The 10,000-nt window shown below is 45.3% G+C and overlaps 1 protein-coding gene across 2 annotated transcripts in view; it reads right to left on the bottom strand.

Annotated features, from left to right (window-relative positions):
* Positions 1–10,000, bottom strand: part of LOC129709132 (calcium-binding protein 1-like) — an 85,025-nt gene that overhangs the window by 63,728 nt on the left and 11,297 nt on the right. Inside the window, exon 1 of one of the 2 annotated variants that reach the window (XM_055655261.1) lies at positions 936–1,231. The exons of the other annotated variant lie outside the window; for it this stretch is intronic. Within the exon in view, the coding sequence (XP_055511236.1) occupies positions 936–1,070 (135 nt within the window). The 5' untranslated portion in view covers positions 1,071–1,231. Of the gene's footprint in view, positions 1–935; positions 1,232–10,000 lie in introns of those variants that run through there. 2 annotated transcript variants of the gene reach the window in all.

Genomic DNA, 10,000 nt, shown 5'->3' with positions numbered 1-10,000 from the left:
CTAGGTTAAACACGTTTACAATTCACCCCCATAAATAAACACACCTCGCTTTTGAATGAAAGCTGGTGTTTTACAGAAAGAAGTAATGGTGAACCAAGTGGCGTCGAGTGAAACTCTCAGAGCAGCTGTTTCTTTAGTCAGTGAGAGAGGGAGTGACTCTGTGCAATACTGTCATATAGAGTGTACACGGCCAGGATAGAGTGGATGTAGAGAGGATGTTTCCACCAGTGAGAGAGTCTAGGACCAGAGGCCACAGCCTCAGAATTAAAGGACGTACCTTTAGGAAGGAGATGAGGAGGAAGAGCCAGAGGGTGGTGAATCTGTGGAACCATTGCCACTGAAGGCTGTGGAGGCCAAGCCAATTGGTATTTTCAAGGTAGATATTGATAAATTATTGATTAGTAAGGGTGTCAATGGTTTTGGGGAGAATGGGGTTGAGAGGGAGAGGTAGATCAGACATGGTTGAATGGTGGAGTGGACTTGATGGGCCGAATGGCCTAAAATTCTGCTCCTAGAACTTGTGAACTTGGAGCGGATTGGGTTGGATTGCGAGTTAGATGTGGCCCTTGTGGCTAAAGGGGTCAGGGGGTATGGAGAGAAAGCAGGCACATGATACTGAGTTGGATGATCAGCCATGATCATATTGAATGGCGGTGCAGGCTCGAAGGGCCGAATGGCCTACTCCTGCACCTATTTTCTATGTTTCTATGAAACCCACTCCCCCCCTCCTCCTTTATGAGGGGGAAGTCTCCAACAGGTGTGCTGTGTGTTGGGTCCATGTGTTATGCCGCAAGGTGACAGATGAACATGTTGTATCTCTTCCAAAGTTGCCACAATATCAAGTCACTTGGTGAAAAAGGAGGTTGCTTTTTTTTTTGACCGGCGCTTTTAACCTTCACCAGCAGATGAAAAATAAAACAACAACATTTGTTTACCTGCCCGAAGGTCGAGTCCAACATGGGGTTGAAGCCGGGGTCGGCGCCCGCCGGCTGCTGGCAGCTGCTGGGCTTGGATGAGGAGGGCGACGCCGAGGCGGTGAAGAGGGAGCACTCGCTGCCGCTCCTGTCCATCGACCCCTTCTTGCAGCGGGCTACCTTGCTGCCCGGCGGCCGCTTCCTCCGCTCCCCTGGCGGCTCCTGTCCCCGTCCCTGTCCCTGTCCCTGTCCCTCTCCACGTCCCACGGATGAATGCTGCTTGCCGCCTGTGCCTCGTTTCCTACAAGGTTTCACGTCCCCTGTTTCCAGCAGCAGCAGCCGCCGAGGCCGGGACAGCCGACAGGGACAGGGACAGGGACAGGGACCGCTCCCTTGGCTGAAGTCGCCGCCGGCCGCTCCTCGCCCCAATGCCCACCCCCATCACCATCCGACCCCCTGCCCTGCCGGTAGCTTCGCCTACGGGGAGCGCTCCCTCTGTGTACATCTCCCCTCGCCGCCCCGCATTTCAGCAGCGAAGTCTTGGAGTCGCTTTTTGTGATGGCAGAACTCATCTCAGACTTTTCTCTCTCTCTCTCTCTCCCCACCTCCACCTCCCACACTGTGACTATCTCTTTAATGTATCGCCATTCAATTCACACCGCCTAGCCTTCTGACGGATGCGAGTCCTCCTGTATCAACGCACGGTGCAGAACAAGGTCTGTCCTTGTGTAAAAAAAAAATCTGCTTGCATCCGAGAGTACCCATGTGACATAATAAACACAATCCCACAGAAGGGGGAGATTGGGAACCGATTTAATCAGTACTCTCCATGGCCCAGTTACATTACAGTTTGACGGACACCCTGAATTTTTGAAATAATTCAGACTCAGTCACTTATATAGAGGTTGAATCTTTTTTTGTTTCAGGTACCAAAGCAGATTAAAGGCGCAATGGAAATATAAATAGATTGCAGTCTGGATGTAACACTGGTGAATATTTATAATTCCAAGTTTGATGAAAGGCAACCGACTTTCGACTCTTGAAACGTTTGAACTGATCAGATCATTTGAATCCTGCTACATGGACAGGACTTTAAAATTGGTGCTAACCCTCTATTGTCAAATTGTTTAATTGTTGTAACTAAGAATTCTTCAAATTAAACCCTACCAGAAACAAAATCTATTTGCTTGATCCTAAGCACCCTTGGATCTCGATTTACTGACAGGGTAAATTGCTTAACTGAGATCATTCTCCTCTATTTTTGATCCAATATCATTCAGAAAACAATTCGTTAAGAATCTGCCAACTATAGTTTAAAAAAAAATCCTGCTACGGACTTCTGAGACCTGGATTCTCGTCGGGTCGTGTGTTGGAGGTAGAATTCATTTCCATCTGTTCCTGTGAATCGATAGAATTGAACGTCATGCTATGGGTCACGGTAACATTACATTACCCACAATGGAAACAGAGTAGAATTGGAAAAAAAAATAATTGGAAAATAAGTAATTACAGAATTGACATTTGATTTTCAAAAATGGCTATTGAAATGCCAAATGCAATTCTCTTTTGAAAGTAATGATTGAATGGACTGTCAATAGCAATATGACCACAATAAGCTGGGGTAACTCAGCCGGACAGGCAGTATCTCTGGAGAGAAGGAATGGGTGATGTTTTGGGTCGAGACCCTTGTTCAAAGTCTGAAGAAGGGTCTCGAAACAAGACGTCACCCATTCCTTTTCTCCAGAGATGCTGCCTGTCTTGCTGAGTTACTTCAGCTTTTTGCATCTATCCGGTCTAAACCAACATCTGCAGTTCCTTCCTACACAATAGCATTATGGCAGTGAATTCCCCCTGTAAAACAGCTCATCCTGTAAAAATATTTCACCTCTTTCTTCCCTCCAGCCCTTTGGCCAATTCTCTTACTTTGTAGAAGCAAGGAACTGCAGATGCTGGTTTATAGCAAAGATGGACACAAAGTGCTGGTGTAACTCAACAGGCCAGGCAGCATTTCTGGAGAAAAGGGATGGGTGGCGTTTCAGGTTGGGACCGTTCTTCAGTCTTGCCACAAAAGGCTGTGGCGGTAAAGTCAGTGGATATATTTAAGGCAAAGATAGATAGATTCTTGATTATAATGGGTCAGAGGTTATGGGGAGAAAGCAGGAGAATGGGGTTAGGAGGGAAGGATAGATCAGGCATGATTGAATGGCGAGGTAGACTTGGTGGGCCGAATGGCCTAAATTCTACTCCTATCACTTATGATCTTATGACTTAAATGTCACCCATCCTTTTTCTCCAGAGGTGCTGCTTAACCCGCTAAGTTACTCCAGCACTTTGTGTCTATCTTCCGTTTCCTTTTGCAGTGGGACAACATCATTCAGCAGGTAACTGGACACTCTGCCGTCCTCTTCTCGATCATATGCAGGGGCAGATTAACGCTCACTGGTGCCCTAAGCACTGACCAATCTTGGTGCCCCCCTCCTTTCCACACTGACCCAGTCCATTTTAGTTGTTGACCTTGTGGTACAGCTGGGAAGATAACCTTAGGGTGCACCATGATCAAGAAACAGAACATTATGATCAATTTGCACTAGTTTTATCAAATTTTTTTTTTTTTACAAATCTTCATTTGTTTTTTTTTTCTTTTCACCCTTTTCCCAACTTTGTGGTGCCCCCTTTGGCCCTGGTGCCCTAAGTACGTGCTTAGTCTGCTTAATGGTTAATCCGCCCCTGATCATATGACAATGGTTACTTGAATTACAACAGAAAGACGAACCACTGGTCAGCACAGTAGCACCTCAGACAGACCCTGCCTGTCTGTGGCCAGAGACTGCTGAAGCAAAGTGACTATTTTCAGGTAGACGTCGAGATGAATACTTGATAAACCAGGGGGCGAGAGGTTATGGTGGGTGGATGAGAATGTAGAGTTTTGGTTACAATCAGACCAGTCAATAAATACTAATAATAATAATAATAACCTTTATTAATCCTTTACAGGAAATTACAGTGCCACAACAGCTTCAAGACAGACATAACACCACACATTTCAACAGATATCTTCAATACATAATAAGTTAAAATTTTGTGCATTATAAAACCTTATAGCAGCTGGTATACAAGACTTCCTATGTCTCTCCGTTTTGCACATTGGTACTGGTGCAAGGGTGAAGGGCAGTGTGACCTACTCCTGCTCCTAACTTGAATTTTCGTGTGCAAGTGTGCAAGTCTAACAGTCAGGTGAGAACAGCATTGTGTACGACTCGATTGTAATCATGTATCGTCTTTTCGCTGACTGGTTAGCACACAAACAAACAAAATAGCTTTTCACTGTACCTCGTTTAAACCAGCATCTGCAGTTCCTTCCTACACATTAATAAGCTAAACTAAAACTAAAGAGAGTTTTTCCTATCAGTCAATAACTGTACAATAAACAGAATATGTCACAAAGGTAAATTCACAAAATAATGGGACTACTTAATAGGTCGTCACATCTAGAGATAAAAGGTTTAGGCAGTGGAAGATGTATTATTGCCCCATGTGTGGAGGTACAGTGAAAAGCTTCGTAATGCAAACTACCCAATCAAGTGAGATAATGCTAAATATAAATACAATCAAGCCAAACTCAACTACAATAGTAATAAAATAAAATAGAAAAAGTAAAAACATAGAAACATAGACATAGAAACTAGGTGCAGGAGTAGGCCATTCGGCCCTTCGAGCCTGCACCGCCATTCAATATGATCATGGCTGATCATCCAACTCAGTATCCCGTACCTGCCTTCTCTCCATACCCCCTGAACCCCCTAGCCACAAGGGCCACATCTAACTCCCTCTTAAATATAGCCAATGAACTGGCCTCAACTACCCTCTGTGGCAGAGAGTTCCAGAGATTCACCACTCTCTGTGTGAAAAAAGTTCTACTCATCTCGGTTTTAAAGGATTTCCCCCTTATACTTAAGCTGTGACCCCTTGTCCTGGACTTCCCCAACATCGGGAACAATCTTCCTGCATCTAGCCTGTCCAACCCCTTAAGAATTTTGTAAGTTTCTATAAGATCCCCTCTCAATCTTCTAAATTCTAGAGAGTATAAACCAAGTCTATCCAGTCTTTCTTCATAAGACAGTCCTGACATCCCAGGAATCAGTCTGGTGAACCGTCTCTGCACTCCCTCTATGGCAATAATGTCCTTCCTCAGATTTGGAGACCAAAACTGTACGCAATACTCCAGGTGTGGTCTCACCAAGACCCTGTACAACTGCAGTAGAACCTCCCTGCTCCTATACTCAAATCCTTTTGCAATGAAAGCTAACATACCATTCGCTTTCTTTACTGCCTGCTGCACCTGCATGCCTACCTTCAATGACTGGTGTACCATGACACCCAGGTCTCGCTGCATCTCCCCCTTTCCCAATCGGCCACCATAGAGAAAGGGAATGAGAGTGCAGAATATAGTTCTCTACATTGTAACGCAACAGAGATCAAACTTAAACCTTTGTTTCTCTCTCTCTCCGTGGATTCAACCCAAGTATTTCTGAACTTTTACTTTTACATTATTTTATTTTAGTTTCAGTTTAGAGATACAGCGCAGAATCAGGCCCTGCGGCCCACCAAGTCCGCGCCGTCCAGCGATCCCCGCACATTAACACTATCTAACACACACTAAGGACAATTTACATTATGCCAAGCCAATTAACCTGCAAACCTGCACGTCTTTGGAGTGTGGGACTAAACCAGAGCTCATAGGGAAACCCCACACAGGTCATGGGGAGAACGTACAAACTCCGTACAGACAGCACCCGTAGTCAGGATTGAACCTGGGTCTCTGGCGCTGTAAAGGCAGCAACTCTACCGCTGCGCCATTGTGCCGACCTTAACTTAAAATGTTGGAAGATATCAATGATCTGACCTTAGAAAGAACCAGCTTTTAAAAGGCAGATAAAAAGAAGCAAGGCTTGAACAATGGGAGTGTTTGTGAACAAATTTCATGGTTAAATGAACATGTGTCATGTTGCATCTATTTACTTGATGTTATTGTGGATGTCGCAATGTCAACGAGTATATTGCAGTTTCCAATAGTACATTTTGTTTCATTAGATTCTCCCCAACCCTCCAAATATAGGACCATCACCAGGCAACCTATTAAATATACTATCCAGAGGAGAGCTGACCCACCTTCTTGTTTGCTGGCGGCGTTAAACAGTGAATTGAAGGTCGGATTTAGAATCGGTAAACTCATTAAGATATCTCACAATCTAACATCTTACTTTAATGCCATTAGGTTACAGTGGGATGTCAGCACATTGTAGGGATACAGAATATGGGGATTGTGATCTTTGGAGGATATATTCTAGCAACAAGGAAAAAATCTCCCAATGACTGCAGTCTGTGTGGTGTTTAAGAATGAGAAACGTCTTTATGTAAATTGTCCTTAGTGTGTGTTAACAAGGTAATCTCAAGCCAGGTTGCCTAATTTTTAGTTTAAGGATCACAGTTTAAGGATAAGAGGGAAGTCTTTTAGGACCGGGAAGGTAGTTGAGGCCAGTTCATTGGGTATATTTAAGAGGGAGTTAGATGTGGCCCTTGTGGCTAAAGGGATCAGGGGGTATAGAGAAAAGGCAGGGATGGGATACTGAGTTGGATGATCAGCCATGACCATATTGAATGGCGGTGCAGGCTCGAAGGGCCGAATGGCCTACTCCTGCACCTATTTTCTATATTTCTATGTTTCTATGTTTAGAGATACAGCGTGGAAACAGGCCCTTCGGCCCACCGAGTCCACGCAGATACCTGTACACTAATCCTATCCTACACACACTAGGGACAATTTTTACAGAAGCCAATTAACCTACAAACCTACTCACAGGAGGATCGTACAAACTCCGTACCCATGGTCAGGATCGAACCTGGGTCTCTGGCGTGTGAGGCAGCGATTCTACCATGCCGACCTGATCGTGTTGATCAACCTTAAACAACCTTGTTGTTCCCTCTCCATAGATCCCACCCAGCCTGAGTACTTCCCTGGTAAAAAAGACTTCTAGACTTTTGATTTCTATCTCAGTCATTTCGACCGAACGATGTCCTGAATTTTCGAGTTTGTCCTGCACGCTTTAATGATAAACAGTTTCAGGACCCTGCAAACTGGTGTTCCAGCTGAGGAACAGTCTGTCCGTGGACACATTATGTACTCCCAGCTTGCAACTATCACTGCAGAGGGTTTGATTAAATATTATACTTCAAGCTAAAACCTAAATATAAATCGAAAGGCATCTAAAACTTGAGATCCCCAGAGCCCCAAAATGATGATATTAGTAGCTATCATTTCACATTAAAAAAAAGACACAACGTGCTAGAGTAACTTGTACAACCTGTTTGGAACTGAGGTACAGTATTCAACATAATTGCATACTTGCATACGCCCTTGTGGCTAAGGGGATCAGAGAGAGGGTGGAGAGAACAGGTACGGGATACTGAGTTGGATGATCAGCCATGATCAAATGAAAACAGGGCCTGCATGGCCTATCCTACCAATTAGTTTCTAGTTTCAGTAAACAGCCTGCGTATCCTGATAGGGCAGTTCAGTGGCGCAGCTGATAGAGCTGCTTCCTCACGGAGCCAGAGACCTCGGCTGCTGTCTGTGTGGGGTTTGCACGTTCTCCCTGTGACCTCGTGGGTTTCCCCCGGGTGTCCCGGTTTCCTCCCACATCCCAAAGACGTTGCGGGTTTGACGGTCAATTGGGCTTCCGTAAATTGCCCCAAGTGTGTAAGGTGTGGGTGAGAAAGAAGGATAGGCATGGAACAAGTTGTCAATGATTTGTCGCGGAGCAGTGGAGCAAAGGGCCTGTTGCCGTGCTGTATCTGTAAACCAAACTAAAACTAACTTGTGTCGTTGCAACGTATGACTGGAGCAAGTTGGCACAGAGAGTGCCAGGAGAAATAGCACCCTCTGATCCAGTATTACAGGCTGCATGGTGCAATCCAGGAAGTGTGGGCGGAATATTTAATTTTATGAGAAATCATTCTAGAAATATAGAAAGTAAAGAAGAATGAGATTAAATGAGAACATTAAAGATACAGAAAGGAAATGGAAAAAAATATGCCTTCTAAAATATTCAAGAATATCTAAACTCTGTGGGAAAGACATATTGTGCTTATAGAGGTATCATTTCAGTGTTTTTTGATGTTTATTTTTTAGAGAAACTAACCGAGTCCTCGACGGCCATCGATCCCCGCACACTGACACTATCCTACACACACTAGGGGCAATTTCAAATGTTACCAATCCAATTAACCAGCAAACCTGTACGTCTTTGGAGTGTGGGAGGAAACTAGACAGCCCAGAAAACACCCACGCAGGTCACGGGGAGGGCGTACAAACTCCGTGCAGACAGCACCCGTAGTCAGGATCGAACCCTGGTCTCTGGCGCTGTGAGGCAGGAATTTTACCGCTGCGCCACCGTTCCACAGTGTTGGAGAGGTTGTTTGATTGCAATTAAGACCCAACATTGTGCCTGATTACTCCTGAATAAGCTAGCCTTCATCACCAACCGAGCGTTTTGATGTGGTTCGTGGGATCAAGAGGATAAGCACTGATATATCAGGCCTATATTTTAATCTCTTGACTAGATACCAATCTAGCAAAGCTAATTGCAGCGTTTAAGAGGCTTTTGGATAGGCACGTGTATTTGCATAAGTCATAAGTGATAGGAGTAGAATTAGGCCATTCGGCCCATCAAGTCTACTCTACCATTCAATTATGGCTGATCAATCTCTCCCTCCTAACCCCATTCTCCTGCCTTCTCTCCATAACCTCTGACACTCGTACTAAAGGGAATGGAGGGATATGGATCATGTGCAGGTAGAGTCGCGCAGCGATAGAGACACGGGTTCAATCCTGACCTAAGCTACTGTCTGTACGGAGTTTGCATGTTTTTCCCGTGGCCTGTGTGGGTTTTCTCTGGGTGCTCTGGTTTCCTCCCACATCCACATTGCAAAGACATACAGGTTTGTAGTTTAATCGGCTTCTGTAAATTGCCCCTTGTGTGTAGGATGTAAAACTGGGCCAACATAGAACTAGTGTACGGGTGATCGATGGTTGGCACGGACTTAGTGGGCCGAAGGGCCTGCTTTCACTCTGCATCTCTAAAGCCCAGACTAAAACTAAAAGATGAGTGTATTTGGCATCATGGGTGACATAGACAAGGAGTAGGACAATAGGTGCAGGAGTAGGCCTTCGGCCCTTCGAGCCAGCACCGCCATTCAATGTGATCATGGCTGATCATCCCCAATCAGTACCCCGTTCCTGCCTTCTCCCCATATCCCCTGACTCCGCTATTTTTAAGAGCCCTATCTAGCTCTCTCTTGAAAGCATCCAGAGAACCTGCCTCCACCGCCCTCTGAGGCAGAGAATTCCACAGACTCACCACTCTCTGTGAGAAAAAGTGTTTCCTCGTCTCCGTTCTAAGTGGTTTACTCCTTATTCTTACACTGTGGCCCCAGGTTCTGGACTCTAGCTGTTTCCTGCCTCTAGCGTGTCCAAACCCTTAACAATCTTATATGTTTCAATGAGATCCCCTCTCATCCTTCTAAACTCCAGAGTGTACAAGCCCAGCTGCTCCATTCTCTCAGCATATGACAGCCCCGCCATCCCAGGAATTAACCTTGTAAACCTACGCTGCACTCCTGCACTGACCTTGTGTATATACCATTTCCCCTCAAGCCAAAGGTTGACATTTCTTTCCATTGAGCTTCTGAATTAGGACAATGTTGTCAAGTTGGAAAGGGGGCAGAGAACATTTACTAGGACGTTGCCCGGACTCGAGGGTCTGAGCTATAGGGAGAGGTTGAGCAGGCTGGGACTCTATTCCATGGAGTGCAGGAGGATGAAGGTTGATCTTATAGTGGTGTTTAAAATCATGAGAGGAATAGATCAGATTGATGTACAGAGTCTCGTGCCCAGAGTAGGGGAATCAAGAACCAGAGGGCATAGGTTTAAGGTGAAGGGGGAAAGATCTTATAGGAATCTGAGGGGTAACCTTTTCACACAAAGGGAGGTGGGTGTATGGAATGAGCTGCCAGAGGAGGTAGTTGAA

Source organism: Leucoraja erinacea, chromosome 25 (assembly GCF_028641065.1).
Source record: "Leucoraja erinacea ecotype New England chromosome 25, Leri_hhj_1, whole genome shotgun sequence".
Classification (NCBI taxonomy): Eukaryota; Metazoa; Chordata; class Chondrichthyes; order Rajiformes; family Rajidae; genus Leucoraja; species Leucoraja erinaceus.
Note: the sequence above shows the minus strand (reverse complement) of the source record. Positions and strands in the feature narration are given on the sequence as shown.